The following is a 22,594-nucleotide window of genomic DNA, read 5'->3' on the forward strand; positions in this document are numbered from 1 at the left end:
GTTTGAATTACCTGATTTTATTGTATGCTTGTCAGTGTCACAAAATCAATGACAAACATAACTAAATGCATAAATATATTTAGCATAAAAATCCGACTGTCTGGAGACACTGAAACTGGTCTAGATTTATCTCCCAGTGCTTTGGAAGCAGAAAAAAAGAGTGGGGGTTGATGGAATGGGATAGAAAAACCCGCATAGACCTGGATCCCCTTTGAATCCTGTTGTTATGAGTTTCTATCTGTAATATCTTTTGCTTAAGAGGTTACATGATGTGCCATCTGTACACGGACAATAAATAAGATGAATGAAGCCGGTTAGGGTGGGCTTTGTTTGATCAGATTATGTGTGGCTTTTAGTAGATCAAGTCTGTGAACATCTCACAGGACTATATGAATATGATGATTGGCAAATGGTAAAACATGTGACTTCGGGCGGCTGAGTTTCCACGCAACTCCTGGGCCTTTGAGTAGGTCTCTTGTATTAATTAAAGGACTATAACAAGAGTGTAAGAATTAGCAGCTGGCCCAAGGGCACTTCGTGAATTTCACAACTCAGCTAAGATATGAAGTTCTCCTCCCCGGCCCCCCGGGAAAGAAATGCTATCAGTGAGAAACTAAAATGCTGTGTCAAATAATTTAGATCCTATAACTGCATTTCTAATTTTTGACAGGAAATCCGTTTTTTTTTTTTTCCAGTTTGCAATCTGGCACATTCTCTAAACTGTGCCAGAATTTTAAACTGGAACAAGCTTCAGATCCACATAAGCCCCTCATCTCTTTTTCTTTTGTGTAAGGCAGCCTGCATAAATAGCAGCATCTTAAACCCAGCAAGTTGCTCTGCTAGAAGGCTGTCACATGATACTTAATCATGCCTCTTTTGCCAAAGGAACAGATGGCTGATGCATTTCCATGATGAACGTAGTGCTACACAGACACTGTCTGCAAACTTATAGCCACACGTGGTTTATTCATAAATCAAGCAGCCAAGGTTGAATTTGCTAAGGTACAAATTTTGGCCTTCGTTTACTAATTGCAGAGGTTCAATAGTCACTCAGATGGTAAACCTCTGTATGGCATTGACCAACTTCAGACAAAGACTGATGATGGGGTGCTCCTGCATACATTAAAATCCCTCTGTACAGAGAACTCAGTATCATGGGAAGAAATTCTCACAAGGGCTAGAAGTACTTTTTTTAAACTACAAGTCCCAGAATCCTCCAGGGGACTCTAAGACTTACTACCAAATTATGATCCCCACCTACAGTTTTATAGTATGCTAGCTTAGAGCCACAATATTCTTCTGGCCTGGAACACGTGATATATCAGATCACATGATTATCCACCTAGTCTAGCCCTTTCCGTTCAAGCTGGCAGTGGTCCTCCAGGGTTACAGGAATAACCTCCAAAGGACTTTCCTATTGCGTACTAATCTTTTCCTATTCTTTTTTTCTCACGGTAAATACTGGGGATTCCAATTGCAGTTTTCTGCAAGCAAATGAGATGCTCAATCCTGGATTTAATGATTGCCTGAAAAACAAATACTCAGGTATTGACTTAATCTCCCCCTAGCCCCCACAGAGGAGGAATATTCCTCCTTTGCCTTCTGAAGTGGTATGAGCCAAACACGGGCTTAGATGTTGAACCAAACCTGTGATAGTCTCCCGTTTCAACATGTTTTTTTATAATTCTGTTACCTACTACACAGCCAGCCTCAACTTGATGCTCTCTGGTACCCAGTGTGGTGCAGTGAATAGAGTGACAGACTAGGAAACAGGAGGCCATGGTTTGAACCCCTGTTCAGCCATGGACATTCCTGGGGTGGGCTGGAACTGGTAAAACCCCTCCTTACCTTGAAACTCCTATTAGGTTCTCTGTAAGTCAGTTCTGACTTGACGGCACATAGCCACAGAAGAACATGTCAACGGATCAGGCATCCCCAGCTGGTAGATGAGATACACAAAGTCTGGGATACACAACTTCTTTGGCTTGAGGGGCACATCCAGCCTTGCTCATTTTTTAAAAAAAATCTCTCCTACTTTGGTCATGAGGCACTCGTTCTGCTAAAAGAGCAGATGAATCACTCCCTGACATATTTTGTGTCATCAATGTATATTCAAAATGGGGATTGAAAGATTGGTCCAGAAGGATTAAGAAGTCCTCCCCCCCCCCCCGTCAGAGTCAATCTCTGACCAGAGAAGATCCCCTCTTGAAATGTTGGATGCTTCGCCCTGCACTTGATCCATGAGCTGCCCCTAATTCTGATCATATTTTCCCTTTAGCAAATTTTACTTCTTAGTGCAAACAGTGGTAGAAGGTTAGGATCCTTTAAAACTCTACTGAATCCATGGTATGTTGGCCGGTAGGAGGCTGAATAAAAGCAGCTGGGATTGAAATGTTACCTTCCACATTTTGTAAAGTCATTACAGTAGAATCATCTACAACCTCCTGCTGGTCAGGATATTCTATACCTTACAGGTGCAAAAAACCAACAATCCAAAAACAAAACAACCCAAAACCGTAGAAGGAAGCAGAAAAGGAACTCTCACCTTACTTCTTTGATGTGTATGAGCTTTTCTTCAATCCGCTTGGGTCTCTTGTCTAGTCTTAAAAGCAACACATTACATTTTTAAGTGTTCAATTAGGAGGTAAAGTGTGAATGTGGGAGACATGTCATACAGGCAGGACATTTTGTTGTATAGTGCAGAAAAGCAAGTGGCATTCTCATTTACTCTACTCAAGATTGTTGCTATTGTTAAGTGCTGTCAAGTCTCCTCTTACTTATGGCAACCCTATGAATGAGAAATCTTCAAAATGTCCTGTCTTCAACTGCCCTGCTCAGCTCTTGCAAACTCAAGCCTGTGGCTTCCTTTAGGGAAGTCAGTCTATCTCGTATTTGGTCTTCCTCTTTTTCTGCTGCTTTCAACCTTTCCTAGCATTACTGGATTTTTCAGAGAATCCTGTCTTCTCATGATGTGCCCAACGTACAACAGCCTGAGCTTCATCATTTTTGTCTCCAGAGATACAGTAGTTCAGGCTTGATTTTATCCAGGACCCATCTGTTCATCTTTCTTTCATCATCCAGGCTATCCACAAAGCACTCCTCCAGCGTCATATTTCAAAGGAATGTTCGTTTTCTCCTTTCAGCTTTCTTTACTGTCCAGCTTTCACATCCATATATGGGGATAAGGAATATAGGAGTGTGGTCTTGGTCTCCAGTGACACATTCTTACACTTGATGATCTTCTCTAATTCTTTCATTACTGCCCTTCCTAGTTCCAGTCTTCTTTTTTCTTGGCTGCAGTTCTCCATCTGGATTGAAGACTGAATGAAGGTATACAAGATGTTTAACAATATCAGTTTCTTCACTCTCATCATTAGAGTTGTGTAGTTCTTCTATAGTCATGTTTGTTGTCATCTTAACATTCAGCTGCAATCCTGCTTTGTTACTTCCTTCTTTCATTGTTGCTAAAACTGGTTTCAAGCCATTGCTGCTTTCTGCTGATAAGATAATGTCATCTACATATCTTAAACTATGGATATTTCTTCCACACGTTTTCTCGCCTCCTTCATTTGAATCTAGTTTGGCTTTCCATATGATATATTTTGCATACAGATTGAACAGATCAGGGGATAAAATAAACGCTTGCCTGACACCTTTGCCTTTAGGAAATCTCTCAATCTTCTATCCTAATGGAAGTTTCTTGTCCACAACACATGTTACGCATGTATTGCGGAAAAGTCCAGAACAACCCATAGTTTCTCATGATCTACATAGTCAAAGGGTTTCCTGCAGTCTATAAAGCATACAGTACACTGTTTCCACCTTTTCTTTATTTTCTCCTGGTCGGATAGTGAGCTTCCCTGTTGATTATTCAGCATTTCTAATCTAGGCATAAATTTCCCTTTGCTTTCTTGGATCTTCTGGAAGAGATACCTTGTTTTTCCCCTTTTATTGTTCTCCTTTCATTTCTCAGCACTGGTTATTGGAATAGTCCCCTTTATCTCTATGCGGCAGTCGCTGAAAAACTGAGAAATGCCTGTTGTTGTTGTTGTTGTTGTTGTTGTTGTTGTTGTTGTTGTTGTTGTTGTTGTTGTTGTTGTTGTTGTTGTTGTTGTTGTTGTTGTTGTTGTTGTAAAAACACCAGTCACGGTCAAAACATTTATAAAAACATTGACTGGATTATATAACAGATACTTTAACCAAAAGCCTAAGTATCTCTTAAGTATCAGAGCCATATGTATGCTGTTCCTAATGTTGCTGTTTTTTTGTAGCTCTGATGATATTATTTCTGAGATTTCCAACTGCTTGTAATACTATGTGAAATTTCTTGATATTGTTCCCAAAGCCCTGATGACTATGGAGACCACTGAAGTGTGTTTCATCCACAAGTGAGATATTTCAATTGCCAGGTCTCTGTATTCTGTTAGTTTTTCCAATTCTTTATTTTCAACTCTGGCATCCCCTGGAACTGCAATATCAAAGATCCAGACATTTCTTTGTTCTATTACTACTATGTCAGATGTGTTATGTTCAAGGTGTCTATTCATTTGGATCCAGAAATCCCACAAGATCTTGACATCCTCATTTTCTGACACCTCCTCTACCTGATGTTCCCACGAGTTTTTGGAGGCCAGCAAGTTACATTTTTTTGCATAATGACTGGTGCACTAACTTTGCCACTCTATCATGTTTAACTTTGTAATTAATTTGTGCAATCTTTGGACATTCACAGATGAGGTGTGATACCGTTTCACCTTTTTCTTGGTAGAGTCAACTATTGCTGTTTGCACTAATTCCTTGGATCTTAGTTTTCAACACGTTGGTTTGAAGTACTTGTTCTTGTGCGTAAAAAATCAAACCTTTGGTTTCTTGCTTAAGTGTCACCAGTTTTAGCCATGCCCATGTTGAATTCTTATCATACTTCCCATCAATATTTCTCAGGTGTTGTTCATGTAGTGGTATATTCATCCAGCTTTTAAATTTATTTTCTAATTGTTTCTTATATTGAGCCTTGATAGAGACTTGTTAGATGCTTTAACCAAGATCCATGCAGCTCCAGTTTTTCACACGCATTTTTATTGGTCTAATTTCTTTGCTTCTGCGTTTTCCCCTAGTGATGTATAATCATTGGTTATTTTGAAATTCTTTCATGGTTTCAACAATTGTTTCCTTTCTAGGTCATATATTTTGCATAGTCTGGCTTTTACTTTTGAATCTTTCAAGTGTTTTAAGTTGCTAATTTGTTTATTTAGCAATGTATTTTTTTATTTTTTCTTTCCAGCTGAATTTTCCATTTTGGGATGCCAGAAGTTTTCTGGGTTCTGTTCTGTTCTGTTCTGTTCTGTTCTGTTCTGTCTTTCTGTCTTTCTGTCTTTCTTTCTTTCTTTCTTTCTTTCTTTCTTTCTTTCTTTCTTTCTTTCTTTCTTTCTTTCTTTCTTTCCTTTCCTTTCCTTTCCTTTCCTTTCCTTTCCTTTCCTTTCCTTTCCCTTTCTTTCTTTCTTTCTTTCTTTCTTTCTTTCTTTCTTTTCCTTTCCTTTCCTTTCCTTTCCTTTCCTTTCCTTTCCTTTCCTTCTTTCTTTCTTTCTTTCTTTCTTTCTTTCTTTCTTTCTTTCTTTCTTTCTTTCTTTCTTTCTTTCTTTCTTTCTTTCTTTCTGGCTGGTAGCTCGTAACCAAGTTCCATGGTTATTATGGCAGTTGTGCTATACATGAGCTGGTTTGTTTCCTTTACCATGTTGATTGGGATTGTTCTGATGACAAAATTTGCTTCATTCAGTAGACCTTTTACTCATTTACTTTGTAATTGAGTACTTGAGGGTGGGTGGCCCTTCCATCAGCAGCACAGGTAACTCCCTCTCTTTTGAGGGGACGATCCTTGCCACAAAGAGTGAGGTCCACAGCTTGGGGATACATCTGGACCCGGCGCTTACCATGGAAACCCAAGTGGCGTCCGTGGTCCGTTCCGCCTATTTCCATCTATGGCGGATTGCCCAGTTGTGACCATAACTCGATGGCGGGGGGCCTCACTACTCTAGTCCATGCGCTCGTAATCTCGAGATTAGACCATTGTAATGCACTCTATGTGGGGCTACCTTTGAGGTTGACGCGGAAACTTCAAGGGGTCCAGAATGCGGCAGCCAGGCTTTTAAGTGGGGTGAGAAAATATCAGCATATCTCCCCCACACTGGCTGCTTTGCACTGGTTGCCCATCCATTTCCGTGTTGACTTTAAAGTACTTATGATTACTTATAAAGCCCTAAACGGTTTGGGACCTCAATATTTGGCAGATCGCCTTCTCCCACTCAGATCTACCCGAATTACCCACCATAGCCAGCAGGGACGGCTGAGGGGCCTGACGCCAAGGGAGGCCCGGAAGGAAAAAACAAGGAAGCGGGCCTTCTTGGCAGTGGCCCCTCGGCTGTGGAACACTCTTCCAACCGAAATTCGGCTGGCACCCTCGCTGGGTGTTTTCAAAAGCCAGCTAAAAACATGGCCATTTAAACAGGCCTTCCCTCCAGTCAATTAAGTAATTTCTATCCCCATTTTTTTTTCTTTTTCTTTCTCCTCATGGTAGGCCATCTTGGCAATGTTTAGGTAATCATTTACTTAAATTGTAATTATAATTGTAAATAACTGAAATTTTTTTATGATTTTACATATGTATATATTGCCGTGTTTTATTTGTAAGCCGTCCCAAGTAGACATGGTCTAGAGGGGTGGGGTAAAAATCCAATAAATAAATAAATAAATAAATAAATAAATAAATAAATAAATAAATAAATAAATAAATAAATGGTGCAAATTGGGGAAACTTTGTCTTTCTGTGTTCTGGCTAATATGGGTTACTATTTTTTCCTCTGTGATGTTTGCTGTTCTGTCAACTCATAATTTCTAGGTTGTTCCATTAGTTGTTCCTTTATTGATACATTTAATTTCACTATTGTGTCTACCTCTACCCTCCATTTGTCTTCCCTATTACGGTCATTGCTCTGTGTTGATTTTGCCACCTTTTCTAGTTCTTGCAATTCTAGTTCTGAAAACACTTTACTCTGGATGATAAACCTGTTCTGGACCATTATTCGTTGTTCAGTTATGTCACTACTTGGGTATTTCCTTTTTCAAATTTCCATCATTCTTTTTTGAAAACCATGGGCTGTTGGGTTTGCCTTGTAATAACATTTCAAAATGTCTCCATTTTTGGCAAGAGTCAACGTTTATGTTGTTTCAGTAGCTTTGCAGCACCCTGTCCTGGTTCCTCAACAGGGTCTGCTGAGCCCTGTAGCCCATTTGTCACCAGATGCCCAGGGGTTCTGGGATCTGACACGGTCCTTGTTGACCCAGGCGACGACCAGTCCAGCAGGGATTTCTGTTTATTCCCTTCTCATCATAATTGATGGCTGGTGGACACTGCTGGTCAGCTGAGACCTGTCTGGCTTGGGACACCATTCAGCATAACTTTCAACCTCACTGAAGCACGCAAGCCCCTCCACCTCAACAAGGCTTGTGCCCATGGAGGGGATGATGATGATGATGATTTCTCCATGCTGTGCAAAAACTCTAAGGGCAAGGACAGCCCAGGCAAAAACATCACAAAGATGAGGCAGTCGGGGTGTTGTCTCTAGGTGCCAAAATGTAGAGGCCATCAATATCTCTGTGTGCTGCTGTGCAAACACCAGCATGGAGAGGCCGAAGGAAACACAAAACAGGGAAGCTCAGGATGGAACCAACGGGGCCGCTGGGTGCTCACAGCCAGTCGTTTGTCCCATTCTTCCTCTGCTCAAGGATGACAGTCTCACACAACCCAAGCTTACCCAAGCTACCAACTTTCTAGTTAGAGCTCTGCTTGCACAACTTATGAAATGATGGTTAGTCAGGCAGTCTTTTGTCTAAAAACCAGCTGCCTCTGGCCAGTCTTTCCAATGACACAAAGCATGCTGTGTAACCCCCGAAACTTGCGGGTGACACCCAAGTCTATCTCTCCTTGCTATCTTGAACCCGAAGAAACTGTTTAAGCTCTAGATCAGTGTCTAATGCCAGCAACAGACTAGCTGACAGGGAACAAACTGAAACTTAATCCAGATGAGACAGAGGAGCCCCTGGGCAATCAAAAGGCAGATCAAGGAATAGGGATGCAGCCTGTGCTGGATAGGGTTGCGCTCCCTTTGAAAACACAGGTACGCAGCTTGGTGGTACTCTTGGATTCATCTCTGAGCCTAGATGCCCAGGTTTCAGCAGTAGCCAGGAGTGTATTTGCACAAATAATATTAGTGCACCAGCTGGCTTCATTCCTGGAGAGTTCTGATTGGCCACGGTGACACATGCCTTAGTTGCCTGCCAACTGCACTACTGTAACACACTCTACATGGGGCTGCCTCTGGAAAGTGTTGGCAAACCCCAGTGGGTCTAAAACACAGCAGCCAGGTTGCTAAATGGGGTTGGTCACAGGGATCACATAACCCTCCTGTTACACCAGCTCCACTGGTTGCCACTTCATTTCCGGGCACAATTCAAAATGCTGGTGTTAACCTATAAAGCCCTAAACAACCTGGGCCCAAGCAATCTCAAGGACTGCCTCTCCCTTTATGAGGTTGCCTGGCTATTAAGATCATCAGGAGAGGCCTTCCTCTTGGTCCGGCCACCTTCCCAGGTGTGTTTGGTGGAGACATGGCAGAGGATTTTCTCTGTTGCTGCTCCCAGGCTTTGGAACTCCCTCCCACAGCAAACCCCATCTTTGCTGTTTCTCGGCAAGCAGGCAAAGACCGTTGTCTTCAGGCAAACTCAGTGATCGGCTGGCTGAGTGAGATTTTTTTAAACGGATTGTTGTGCCTCATTGCTTTGACTGTGTTTTTAGTACTTCCTGCGTTTGCCATTTCTCAGAGTGGTATTTGTTCATTTTAAATATTTGTATACTTATCGTTTTTAGCTTTAAATATTGTCTTTCAGTAACGGTCCTTTTAAACGCCTTGAGTCCTTTTAAAGGAGGAAGGCGGGGTAAGAAATAGTTTAAAGAAATAAAATCTATCGATCAACAGATCCCTGATTTCCTAGCTCTCACCTACCTATCTACCTACTTACCTATCTTTCTCTCTCTTCCCCCACCCCTCCTCCTTTCCGTCGACAGTGGGTGGGCTTCTTTTTAACAGGTATGCGATGATGTCAAACGTGATGCTGATGCTCCGGCGCCTTAAGCCCGCCTCTTTTGGCGCAGGCTCCGTCAATCCTCCCCGGTGTTCCCAAGCGCCGGCTTTCAGAGAAGTGCATCTCCTAATCAGGTCACATTTCAGAGGGGATCCGAGCATCCGTCTCTTGCCCTAAAGTCAGGCGATCGGAGCCGGGGAGAGGGAGAGAGTGAAAGAGAGAGAGGACGAAGAAGACCAAGAATAATTACTTGGCCACACGGGAGAGAAGAAGAAGGAGACAAGCGCAAGCTCCCGTCCCCAAAAAGGGAGGCATTTAAAAAAGAAGAAAGAAAGGAGGGGAGGGAAAGATGAGAGCCCGAGGCTACTGTCTGGTGCCGCTGCTGCTTGCCCTGGCTTTGGCAGAAGGGGACGGCAAAGCCGGGAAAGAAGGCGAGAATCCCGGCAATTTCATGGAGGACGAGCAATGGCTGTCTTCCATCTCCCAGTACAGCGGCAAGATCAAACACTGGAACCGCTTCCGAGACGTGAGTCTGCACAGCGCTCCCGATCGGGGGGGTAGAAATAATGACACACACGCGCACACACTTGAGAGAGAAAAAACCCTGAGCCCACCCTGGGCGGAGAGGTGGGGAGTGGCGCGGCTGTTGCAATGCGTTGCACCTCAGCAGCATGTGCTAAAAAGGCGCGTGCGGGCAGGGGGGGGGGGAACTGCAGGGTTGCTTAGCAGGCGGCCACAGTTGCTTCCTTCTTGTGTGTGTATGTGGGGGGGGGGGGAGGCCGTGCACCCGCGTAGCAAGTGACTGGGGTGGTTGGACGGCGGAAGCCCGGGGTTGACGGTGCACTGCAAGAGGGAGACCGGCGTGGGTGGGTGTGCAACCTGCGCCCCCTTTGCCACGGCGGCTGCGGTGCAAGAAAGGGGAGGCGGGGGTTTGCAGCTGCCCGATGTTTGGGTAGCTTTGGTGAACGATCGGGCTTTTCCTGCGAAGTGGGCATCAAGGATCCAAGATGGCTCGTAGAACTTGTGGGTTGGCTCGGAGCAAGGCGTTGCATAGTGTGGGTTTGTAAACTGTGTGTGTGTGTGTGTGGTCGGGAGGGGGGGGAGAGAACCATCCTTTCCGAGTTTGCAAAGGTGGCTCTGGTCCCTTCCGGAAGATCTCTTCCCCCCCCCCCCCCCGCCGCTGTCGTCGAAGCTAGTTTTGCTCCTACTGGTGTTAACTGCAACCAGTTGGAAATGGCATGGCCGGGCCCCAGCCCTCCACAGCTCGCCCGAGAGACCCACCCTTGCAAACTCCGACGACCTTTGCAGAGCTAACCCCGAGCAACAGCAGAGCGGATGCGGGCTCGGTTGAACGTGGGCATGTGGTGGCTCTCCTGTCCTCGCGTCCCCCCCTCCCCCGCCCCGCGATGTCCCCTCCATTGGCTGCTTCCACCTACATTGCAACCCGGGCTAAAGGATCCGAGGGGAGAGAGAGATGGAGCTGGGGCAGGACGGGACGAGGGAGCGATTTTTGCAATTGCCCTGGCTGCGGGGCGGAAGAAAACGCCCATCCTTGGCTTCTCTCCCCCCCCCCCTTTAAAAAGGGGGAAAGGACAAACAACACGCGAGGCAAGCAGAATTACCTGCCTGGGCCAACAACCGCAGTGGCCAGGTTGGCGAACCGAAAGAGGGGCCTTTCCTTCCCTGTAGAATCCCTGTCTCGGATCTCCACTCAGGATCGGGCCCCTTAGTCTGTCTTAGAAGTGCCGCTTCAGACAGCTCCTTTTAACCGAAGAAGCGATTTCTTGAGAACTACACAGGATGATCGCCCAGATAGATCCTTCCTTTTTCACAGCCAGCTGGCAGATCCCAGCCTGGCTCTCCCCCCTCCCCAGCTTCTTCCGATAAGGGTGGAGGCACCCGAGTTCGGGAATACTCAGGTGGTATCCACCAGCATCCAGAGAAAATAGCTAAGGCGCTTGGTTACCTTGGATGGCCAAAAGGGTGGGGCGGGGAATGCAGTGTTTCCTTCCTGGGGGGGGGGGGGAGAGAAGGATCTGGCGATCAAATGTTAGCATTTGATTTGATTGGTTTCCCCGAAATTGGGACTCAAAGCTGCTTGTACTAACTTTTTTTATTTAACGAAACAATTCAGATCAAAACAGGCCAAAAATGTAATATCTCAGTTAAACATAAGAGACGAGTTTTAAAAAGAATTGAATTGGGAAGATCAAAAAGCACAACGATAAAGAAAGTGCAGTGTCTGGTGGCGAGAAAGCCCTTTCCTGGGCAGCTGATTGGGTGCGCCAAAGCCTGCTGGACGGAGGAAAAGGTCCTTGTTGGGGAACAGAAGGACCGCGGGAAGGGTGGGCAGTAGAAATGGGCCGCTTGACCATTTGCAGGAAAGGCCAAGGCCAACAAAGAGAGCAGGGAGGCAGGGTGGCTGTTCTTACCCCAGGGCAAGCCGCAGCTGCCCAAGCTCTTATTCTTAAAACTGCCCTGTCCTCTTGCACAAGCAGTTGGCCTCCTCGACTTAAACCTGCCTTGAAAGAAGGGGGTTCCTTACGCTTTGATCCCAAAGCCATGGGCTACCTCCCCAGTGTTCCATCTCTAGGGTTTGACCATCGCTAGGCTGGCATGAGTTGCAAAACATTTTCAATACCCAGAGCTGCCCTTGTCCAGAGGATTCCACTTTTCCCCAAGGCTCAAGTCGGCCCCAGGGCCTCGTAAACCTGGGTCAGCCGAAGCCACAGCCGTGGGCATGTGTTCGCTTGGAGAAATGACATTCATTGGATGCAGCAGGCAAAGCAGAATCTGGCTCGGGAGAAAAAGTGCAAGTTATGCCACAGTGATTTCCGGATGCTCCCGTTTACACAGCAGCAAATCCTGCTGAGTTCAGTGGTGGCTTGTTCCTGAGGAAATGTACATAGGTTTTGACTAGCAGGCTTGCACAATCCTTCCTCCGAAGGAAACGAGCCTTGTGAGTTTTCTCTGCTTTCGGTATGATGGGTGGAGAAATCGCCAGTTGCTTGATATAATTGGACCCGATGGATAATTCTCCCCATCCCTTTTAAGATTATTCTATAGATTTCATCCTAAATAAGGTTGAAACAACAGTTGGGAGATGGGGGTGGCATTCCACCCTCTTTGTTCAAACTGGCTGACCAAAAGATCAGTCTAAAACCAAGCATGCTTTGCTTTCTCACTTTGCTCCCTCTTTAACTTGGATTGCTTTTTTGGTTAGTCCTGCTCCTGGTTAACCACAAACCATACAGTATGTATAGGAACCTCTCCACTATGCAAAATGAAACAAAGGACAAATGAATCCATTTATTATGTGATGTGATGATGTCTAGGATTATCTGACAGGGCTGTGCCACTGTGCCTTTAACAGCAGGCTGACCTTAACATACAGTATTTAGCAAGGAAGGTTTTCAACCTCCGCTGAACATTTTCCTTTAAGGACTGCAGCTTCCAGTATCCCATAGATTGGACGGTGGTGGCTGTACTGCCTGTGGAATTCTGGAAGTTGGTATTTTTAAAAAAATAGGCGACCCATCTCAGCTTTTACTTTTGTGCCAGGTGATGTAATTTTTCTGTGCCGGGCAGGTATGGAATGTAACTGGTGGCTCCTGATTCTATGCAGCAGGCAGTTTTACAAGCTCTCCACTGCAGACAGGAAAAAAAAATATTGTGTGGGGAATTCAGTCAAGATCTCTTAATACAGAAGAATTCGCCTTCAGAACATTTTAATCTCTCTTCCCCCCCCCTCCATGTTTTATGGGCAATGAGGTGTTAAAATCATGAATTCTCCCCTACCTTTCACTCAAAGATATTCAGTGTCAGGACAATGGGAATTCTGAGATGAAGTGAAACTACTACAAAATATTGCAGCATGAGATAGTCCTGTTCAGTATTCCAGTTAGCCACCATACCCTCTTCTACCATGTTCCTTTCCATCCCTCCTCTATTTTCCACGTTTTCTTCCAAGACGTGTTCTGTAGCTGCCAAGCCTGCTCTGTCTTCTTGGGGTAGGTGTTTTAGCTTTTGCAGGTTTTCCTTGCGGTTGTTGTTGGGATATCTATGATTCTAGGTCTCCTTGTTGTTTTGGCCAGGGCCCTGTTGGCACCTGCTAGCTGGATTAACTATTAGCATGATATTATTAGAGCAGTGTTAACAATGTTTTGTGCAGAATCCGGTGGTAGCCAGTTATTCCAGGTTAATTATTCCCATGGCAATGGCTGTGAGCTTGCCTATGCAGGCGCACGTTTTTGCAGCACAGCCCCGACATCTGCTTTGTTACTTCTGAAAACCCATCACTGAAGCTGGAAAGAGGTCTGGTCAGCTGATGGGAAGGGAGGTTTGGAAGCAGCTGTAGTTTCCTCTAATGGCTGTTCCCTTGGTAGGAGAAGCAATTTGATTAAGTAATAAAATCCATAAAGGCTGGTTTTTGCCCTCCTACCATCGTCTGAAGAACCACTTAGTTTTTTCCACTGCCCCTTTGGAAGATTTACTGTCAAGGGTATTGAATGAAGGATAAGATGCCCTCTACCCAACCAGCCTGCCCCACCTACAGCGATCAGAGCAGATTGGTTCAGGTTAGGAAGAATGCCATTGCAAAGGATTAGGAGTGGGTATGTGTCCCTCATTCCCCCCCTCCAACACTTTGCCAGCTTCCCTCTTAGTAAATAATTTCAGAGCCAGTCTCCCCTTCCTGCATATGCAGAGGGCCAGAACTGGGGAAGGTGGGCACCCAGGGCAGTTGTCAGCTGATCCCAGATCTTTTTTACAAGTATCATTTGATGGAGCAGACATGTAATTTATGGAATTTGCTGACACAGGATGTGGCCACGGTCTGCTGCCTGGGTAGATGGCTTTAGAAGAGGATTAGGCAAATTTGCAAAGGATAGTTTGTGAATAGAGCCTCTTTGTTCAGAAGCAGTGTATCTCCAAATAATAGTTGCTTGGGTGTGGTAACCGTAAGGGAAGGCTGTGGGCTCCTCAGAACCGTCTGGGTGCCCTAACCTTTCCCCAGTCCTGCACTGTCCAGATGTGTTAAGACTACAATTTCCATTGTCCCCACTCAGAAGACTGGCTGAGAGGGGTGGAATTTACATTCTCACATATCTGTTCAGTGCCAAATTGGGGCAGGCTGGTCTGATCATGGAGGGCTGGGTTAAAAAGATGCTCAAACAAAGGCTGTTGCTCTAATCCAGCAACTCATAACAATGTTGTTCAGTCAAAATGTGCTGTTTTTATTTTGCCCTGCTTCACCTTAAGGCATATCTGGCAAGCCATGGAATTGTGTTGGGGGCTTTTTAACCTTGATTCTTCTTGTGTCTTTGCCCTGAAAGGGATGGAAAACCATCTCTAGCACAGAGCAGAGACTAATCCAGTGGTAGCGATATGAACGGTGATATCCGACTCAAAGCTGGCTGCTCCTGAGATCTCAATAGGTGGCGTTGGCCACACCGTTATCCCTCCCCTCCTCTCTCTTGGTGCCTTCCCTCTCCCCAAAATCTGCATTATAGGGATAGAATAATGTCCACTAATCTTGCAGTGGTGTTGATGCAACAGCAATGTGAGCAAACTGCTTTGAAGCTGGAAGGTGCTACGTGAATGCTGGATGGACATCATTATGTTGTTCAGAAATACTGCAGTGTGTGAGCAGTGTGGCAAAAATTACATGGAATCCTTTTACGGTGTTGATTGGCTGAACTCTGCAGTAAATAATTCCTACCACATAATGCTGTTTGTGGCCTTATATCTCTCTCGATCACTGTCTGTATGCATTTTATGTGACTCCTGCTTTGGAAAGTTGGAGCTTCTCCCAACATCATGTTGCATTCCCCTCCATTCTTTTTCATCTGAGTCTCACTGAATACAGTGTTGTTTTAATGAAGCCATTTAAACATGGTCATCATTATTTGTTTATTGTTATTGTTACAGGTGTAAACTGTCTTTCACAAGGGATGCCAGAGTCGCTTTACAAAACATTTTAAAAGCACAGCAATAATATAACAATATAATTGAATACCACAATAAAATTTAACAATAAAACATTTGTTTGTTTGTTTGAAATATTTTTTACTCTGCCTTTCTCCTTAGAAAGGACCAGAGGTGGCTTTCATCATTAAAAGACAATATCAAAGCTGACAATAGTGAGTGCTCAGTTTTAAAATGCCATACTACAAAACATAAGCAACAGCAAAACACATTCAAAGCAGTAAGGTACAACAATCCGTTTAAATGCCCTACTGAGGCAGGCAGCCACTCAGGGAAAGCTTGCCTGCAGAGAAAGTTCTTTGCCTGCTTGTGGAAGGACAATAAAAAATGGGGCCAGTCTGGCCTCCTTTGGGAAGGAGTTCCAAATTTTGGAAGTAGTGACAAAAAAGGCTCCCTCACATGTCCCCACCAAGTGCATCTGTGAAAGTGGTGGGACAGAGAGAAAGGTCTCCCCTGATGATCTTAACAGCCAACCAGGCTCATAAAAGGAAACACGGTCCTTGAGACAGCTTGGACCCAGGCTTTATAGGTTAGAGCTAACACTTTGAATTCTGCCTGAAAATGGATCAGCAGCCAGTGGCACTGCTGTAACAGGGGAATTATGTGATCCGCACAACCAGCCCCAGTTTACAATCAGGCTGCTACATTTTAGACCCACTGAAGCTTCTGGACACTTTCCAGATGCAGCCCCAGATACAGTATGTTACAGTAATCCAACCATAGTAAGTATGTAACAATGAAGCTACAAGGTACAAAGCACAAAAGCTAATCATATAGCAAACAAACAAACTGATCATTTAAAAAAATGTAAATGTTAGAGGCCAAAATGCTGGTGTTCTAAAGCCAGGGTGCCACTACAGAGAAGAACATCTCATTAGTAAACGTATAATGTGTTTGTTGCACTCAGTGTTCTCAGAAGAGCCTTCTCTGAAGGGTCTTTACCGGGCAGGCTAGAGATTATGGGATTTATAGCCCAGCATATTCAAAGGCGATCTTTTTGGGGGAAACAGTTGTAGGATGAAGTGTTCTTCCAAGTATTTGGAATCCCAGACATCTACAGTCAGAAGTGGATGATAATACGTATTTTTGTGTCAGGGTGGTACTGAATGAGCAGTCAGAATGTAATGCCTTCAAGAATTAGTGCAGCATGGATCTATCTGTGTAAACCAGCAGGAATTCTAGCTGCTGAATTGTACAGCAACAAAACCTTCCAAACTGTTCTTAAAAGCAACTTCACATGTAATCCTTTATAATAATTCAGCTATGTGTGCAGATACATGCTCCCGTAGCACATAATAATAACCCCTATAGGACAGAAATTGACAGCTGTGCCCCTGCTGACATTTTTGGCCTACCACTCCCATCAGCCCTAGCCAGTCTAGCCGCTTGTGGGGGAATTATGGGAGTTGTAATCCAAACCCACAAATCTACACACTCCTGTAAGGCAGACTATTGTATTCCAGTGTTAGAGATGGCAGTTCAGATAAACAGACAGGCAAACAAAATGCTTGTTTGTTTATTTGAATTCCTATCCCGTGCCCCACCCAAAAGCATTGGAGAGTTGAACTGACATTTTACTCTGAATCATGTGAGTTAATCAGTGTATTATGAAATGCCTGTTTTGTGTGGTTAAGTTTTGACGGCTCCAGATAATGCAGACATATGCACATAGTCTAAATGCACATGTATTCTCTCTCTCTCTCTCTCTCATACACACACACACACACACAGAGAGAGAGAGAGAGAGAGAGAGAGAGAGAGAGAGAGAGAGACTGCTGATAATCTGTGTTCCTTACCAGCACAAGGGATGCTATGACCGTTGTGCCATTAACCAGCTTTCGTCTTAAGACGTGCTGTAATTTTTGGTACGTTGCCAGTTGCTTTTCCCTCCCTCCCTCTTCAAAAGAAAGTGACTGTTTCCATGCACCCCCTTCCCCTCCTTAAGTATCACAGCTGGATGTCAGCCAACTGTTTCTGTCTGTGAGGAGTAGGATTGTAGCCCCCGTGCATGCTGGCAGTGTTTGAAGCTGCTGCTTTGTTATCTCTGTCTTGCTGGGCTTCCATTTTGCTGCAAGCAGCAAATTTGACCGCAGCTCCATAGTGATGTCCCCACAGTGAAATAGACCACAACCCCTCCCCCTGAAAGGGAACAGCTTTGGACTGCAGTTCCCACAATTCCGTGGCAGTGTTGGTTGTGGGGTGCTAGGAGTTCCCACCCAAAAGGGTAATTTCCCTAACTAGCTACCCTAGCTGATATGGACAGCTGATACAGACGTGCACCTGCGTGTTCACATACAATGGTATCTACCTTGTACCACATACATAAGATCATTGTGTCATTCTGCATCATATCGACCTTCTTTAATGGCCAGTTGTGACCAGAAATTGTCCACGAGTAGCCAGAACTGCAGGATGTTGATGGCATCACTCAAAGAATGTGCAAAGCAGTTCTGAGATGTGATGAATTCCCCCAGAAAAAAAGCAACCCTGCTAGGCGAGGTATTTATTCTTGCAGTACTAATGGAATAAAAAAGCCTGAAGATACTGTGGATGAGATTTTGCTGGCTCACGGCAGCAGATGGGTGAGGAATTCCCAAACTGCTTCCCATGACAAAACTAGTAGTATTTGTGAGAAATTTGTTAACCAACAACAGTGTTCACATCTGCCTTTAAATATATATATATATATCCACCTATAGAGGAGGCAGCTGTCTGAATCAGTGGTACAGTGAGGTAAATTTAGACTTTGGAGTTAATGAATTCAATCTGTCACCCCCTCCCCTTTTCCCAGCCATTCTTTACTTTGTTTTAATATGTTACTCCCTTCAGAATGGACCAGCACAACCTCGCTGCATTGAGAACCTCTCCTCTCCTCATTCTGCTGAGTGGGACTCAGGACTTGTGTCTCAAAGCAGTGGCTTGGTACTGCCATTATTCTGACTCTGAGTGGGATTTACCACTCCACTTCAGCAGCCTTTGATAAGGGAGTGGGGGAAATAGAGCTGTGTTATGCCACTCAGGGTGGCGATGGAATGACTCCATGACTTTTCATACAGAGATTCTGTGGACTCACTCACTCTCAAATGATGATCATCTGTTGCATCTCTGAATGAGTCACTGCCCTGAAACACTGGAATAATAATAATTTATTGTCATTGTAAGTATATACGCATACAACGAAATTCACAATGAATTCATATGACCTGTAGCACCTCTCTAGTTGGGTGGCATCTTCAGTAGCTGGCAGCACTTCTCTAGGGTCTCAAGCAGAGGGTTTTCTCAGCTATATCTAGGTTAAACATGGGACCTTAGCATTTAAAAATGTGCTTAACCATGGGATTAGCTGCTTCCAGGCAGGAGACATGCTCAGAAAAGTGATTTATGCGGAAATTCAGAGATGGCCAGGTGACATTTTTTATCTCTTCCTGCTCTGTCTACAGCTCTTTTGGCTACAAAGGTGAGAATGTGTGGCTTCAATTTTAATTCAGAAAAACAAGGAAGCTTTAGCTCTGAAACAGTTGGGTGAGACGTGACCCACATTTAATTGGTTTAGAATCTACTTGGAATCTGTCTCCAGAGATGAGAAATGTGGTTTTACTCCAGATGTTGTTACACTCAAGTGCCCATCAGCCCCCAAGTAGCATAATCAATGGGAACAATTTATGAAAGCAGTAATCTAGCAATATCTGGAGGACTTTAGCTTCTTCGTCCCTACCACCAATGAGGAAGGAAGAACAGAACGGGAGAGATTTGTGGCTTTCCCTTCCTCCCTCCTCTCTTTCTTCAAATTCCTCCGCTGGTCACTCATCTCATACACACACACAGCATTGTTGAAAGGACAGTCGCTGGTGTTCACTGCCCTAGTTGCCTTCATAGGATGTGTTGAGCTCTCCTCAGCAGCATTGTCAAGCCGACTAAAAATAGATAGATGGCATTAGGTTAAAAAACGAAAAGGGAGACAGCAGTGTTTGCAGTCCTGTATGACAACACCCATCATCCTGATGCTAGCAGAAACGGATTAGACTTCTCTCACCTTCCCACTCTTATTCACAGCGTACCTGAGTTGGAAGACAGTTTGATAGCTGCCTCCAGGGCATCCTTCGGAAAACCAGTAGCCTCTGTACGCCTTGTTCTACCACGTATTTCTCCCCACTGTTAAAAATTACCCAAAATAGGAAGCAGATACTTCCAAAGGTGGAAGTCCTATTGAAGTAAGTGGAGCAGGGTAGCAGTGTAGTTTTCATGCTGTCCTAAGAGATAAAGGGAAGCATTGCAGACAATACAGCAGAGCTGATCTGGTGTTAGATTTCACCCTGAATGGTTCCTAGTTTTGAAGGGAACTAGAAAGACTTTACGTGATTCATCCCCAGTTTACACAATAAGGGAAGTGTCCAAGCCATTAACTGGGAAGAGGCTATTTTGGGTTTCAGGAAGGTTGTTGTTGTTGTTGTTGTTGTTGTTGTTGTTGTTGTTGTTGTTGTTGTTGTTGTTGTTGTGGTTGTTGTTGTTGTTGTTGTTGTTGTTGTTGTTGTTGTTTTTAAAGGAGGTTCATAGTTCATTGTGCTTTTTTGCCTCTCATTCTCTGCAATATTCAGTGCCATTCAGGGTGAAATCTTGCATCAGATGAGTCCTGTTCTAGTACCTGCATCCCCCCTCCTTTATGCTGTAATGAGTCCTACAAATTACACTGCTCTAATATCCTGTCCCCCCTCCGCACTTTTTATAATATGCCTGATGAAGGATTCCCCCCCCCCTAGCTCACACAAAGATACTTGTGTAGTACTTATTAGGACTTTTTCAGTAGTCCCTAATAATTATCTCTTTCTGGAATTCACCTTCTGACCAACACAGTTTCTGCAATGTATCTAGGATGAAAACCTGCTGAATTCCAGTTATAAGAATTATTGCTCCAAGCTTGACCACTAACTCCCACCACCACCACCACGTCTACGGCACCAAGCAGTGGTAAAGCCTTAGGATGTTGTGAGCTGCCTGGCCTCTCTTTGTGCTTGTCTGATTTCAGTAGGGGTATAAGCAGTTGTGTAATGAAAACAGGGCTTGCACGGTCAAAGCCCAGGACTTTCTGGATCATGATACCCTCCACCACCACCGCTCAGCTCCTTTGTTCCCACTGAGCTTAGCTGAAATCCTCATAGTAGCCAGGAGAGAAACCCATTTTCCCAGGACTGTTGTGTTGTTGCAAGATGCCCCTGTTGTGATGCAAAGTGTTTGAGGGTGATTTGAGGGTGTTGAAGGGGCAATTAAGAGCTATTACCTTTACAGAAGATCTGCTCCTCATTTGTTGATTTGGAGAGATCCAGCTCTCTGCATTTTGGACTCCTTGTGGTGGGGAGTGGGTTGTGAAAGTTGTCATTATGAATGCCAGTACAGTAGTTCCACCTTTATCATCACATACCCCTAATTAAAGAAGCCGTGCCTTGGAGCACTTTTATCGCACTGAGAAGGACAGGCCTTTATGCGCTGCACTTCCGTGGAGGAGCACCCTGTCTTCTTATATCATTTCCATCGGGAGGCTTTTGAAACCAACCTCAACTGCTGCTTTTGACTGCTGTGACTGTGTCCATTGTGGAAAATATGTGTGCAAAGGAAAGAACGTGTTCTGTATCCCTGGCAGAGCACCTTTGAAGCGCCTAGCAGCGTTGCGTGGCTGAACAGGAACTGAAAAACAGCAACTGAAAACTTAACTTGAAAAGTAAGTTAGCCCTTCACTGTATGTGAAAACTTAAGAAAAAATCTTCTCTAATCATCCAGCTTCTTCTTCTTCTTCTTCTTCTTCTTCTTCTTCTTCTTCTTCTTCTTCTTCTTCTTCTTCTTCTTCTTCTTCTTCTTCTTCTTCTTCTTCTTCTTCTTCTTCTTCTTCTTCTTCTTCTTCTTCTTCTTCTTCTTCTTCTTCTTCTTCTTCTTCTTCTTCATCGTCGTCGTCGTCGTCGTCTTTGGAACTGCCTAAAATTGTACCAAAAAGAGTGATGAACTGTCTGTTTTAAGATGTGTCCAGAACCTTTGACTTTCCAGATATTTTTACCTACAACTTCCATCAGCCCTGAACAGTACTGGCCATGGTAGGTGGTAGGGGATTATGGGCCCTGTAATCTGAACTATCGAGAGAGCCAAAGCTTTCCCATTTTTGCCTTGCAGGATCCTCTAGGCCGAGAGCAGGTGGGATGTTATCATCAAAGAAGTGCTAGTGGACAAAGCTTACCTTTTCTTTTCGGAGCTGCATTTGACATTTAGGAGCCTACCGCTTTCATCAAAGCATAGATGCTTATCCAGGAATTCTTCTCTCTCCCCCCCCCCCTTTTTGCCTACAAAAAAGAGGAGCACAAAACTGTGCTAAAGCCCACCAGTGCAGCAGGGCACCCACCCTTTCTGATAGATCTGTCCCAGACAGACAGCAGACCAGAGAGCCCAAGTCTGCCTTCATAAATATAGAGCAGAACTGGGTGAGGGTGGGCTGTAATTTCTTTCTGTTAAATAAACCAATTAGTTGAGTAGATAAAGGGTGAGGATAAAAGAGAGGGATGGGAAGCTCCCCCATTTAATGCTTCCCACTGGGGGCCTATTATGAGTAGTGCATAATGCAGAATTAGCAAATCCCATTTGCGATATAACCAGATTCTCTCTGTCGGGTTTCAGATGTTTAGAGGAGGCTTCATTGTGGGTGAGCACAGGGCTCCGTTGCCTTTCAAAACCATGCAGGAGTTCAGGCAGAGGCATCTTTTCTTTTGTAGCTCTGATAAAGCAGGGATTGGTAAGGATGTGGCCCTCTGTATCTTGTTGGACCGCAACGCCTAGCTCTCCTTTCTGCCATAGCTAGTTATTGGGAGTTGTGGCCCAAAAGCGCCAGAAGTGCATCACCCTTGTTTTAAAAGCATAAGACTCTCAATTTGCATCTCATCATCTTGCTGTCTTCCCAGGGACAAAGGCACAGAGTCTCTGTGTTTGACATTGGCGGTCTTTGAATATTCCTTGGAAACAGGAATCCTGGTTCATCAAACCATGGTGTGCTCTAGCGGCAGATCTGTTCTGCCCTTTTCAACAGTTAATGCAAAGAGGAAAACCAGTTCTAGGTAGCTTAGTGTTATGCTAAATAAAAGGATGATGGTTTGTGGGTGGCCAGACAAGCCAGGATCATAAGCCAGCTTTTGACCATAGTTTGTAACAGGCTTACAAATCCTAGCTCGTTGAGATACAACAGTACAGTACCAGGGATCCAGTTATTTTGCCATTTGTTAAATGTCATCTATGCCAAGGTTAAATGTCATCTACTAACTTTGTGTGTGTCCAATTATTATTAAAGTAATAGCAGGAATGACCTTAAACAAAACAAAACAAAAAGCTGATAACCTCATTCCCTTTTATCTGACTCTTTCTGTCCCTCTCTTTCTCTTACTAATGTCCTGCCAGTCTTCCACTTTGAAAATGTTTTCTTGAGGAAAGAAATGGACTGCACCAG

General features: G+C 44.4%; 1 protein-coding gene across 1 annotated transcript in view; it reads left to right on the forward strand.

Moving 5' to 3' along the window:
• The first annotated feature begins 7,959 nt into the window (after window positions 1-7,959).
• Window positions 7,960-22,594, forward strand: part of SPOCK2 (SPARC (osteonectin), cwcv and kazal like domains proteoglycan 2) — an 83,157-nt gene continuing 68,522 nt past the window's right edge. The window contains exon 1 of the mRNA XM_020783134.3: window positions 7,960-9,661. Coding sequence (XP_020638793.3) covers window positions 9,485-9,661 — 177 coding nt within the window. The 5' untranslated portion in view covers window positions 7,960-9,484. The remainder of the gene's footprint in view (window positions 9,662-22,594) is intronic.

This window comes from Pogona vitticeps, chromosome 3 (assembly GCF_051106095.1).
Source record: "Pogona vitticeps strain Pit_001003342236 chromosome 3, PviZW2.1, whole genome shotgun sequence".
Classification (NCBI taxonomy): domain Eukaryota; kingdom Metazoa; phylum Chordata; class Lepidosauria; order Squamata; family Agamidae; genus Pogona; species Pogona vitticeps.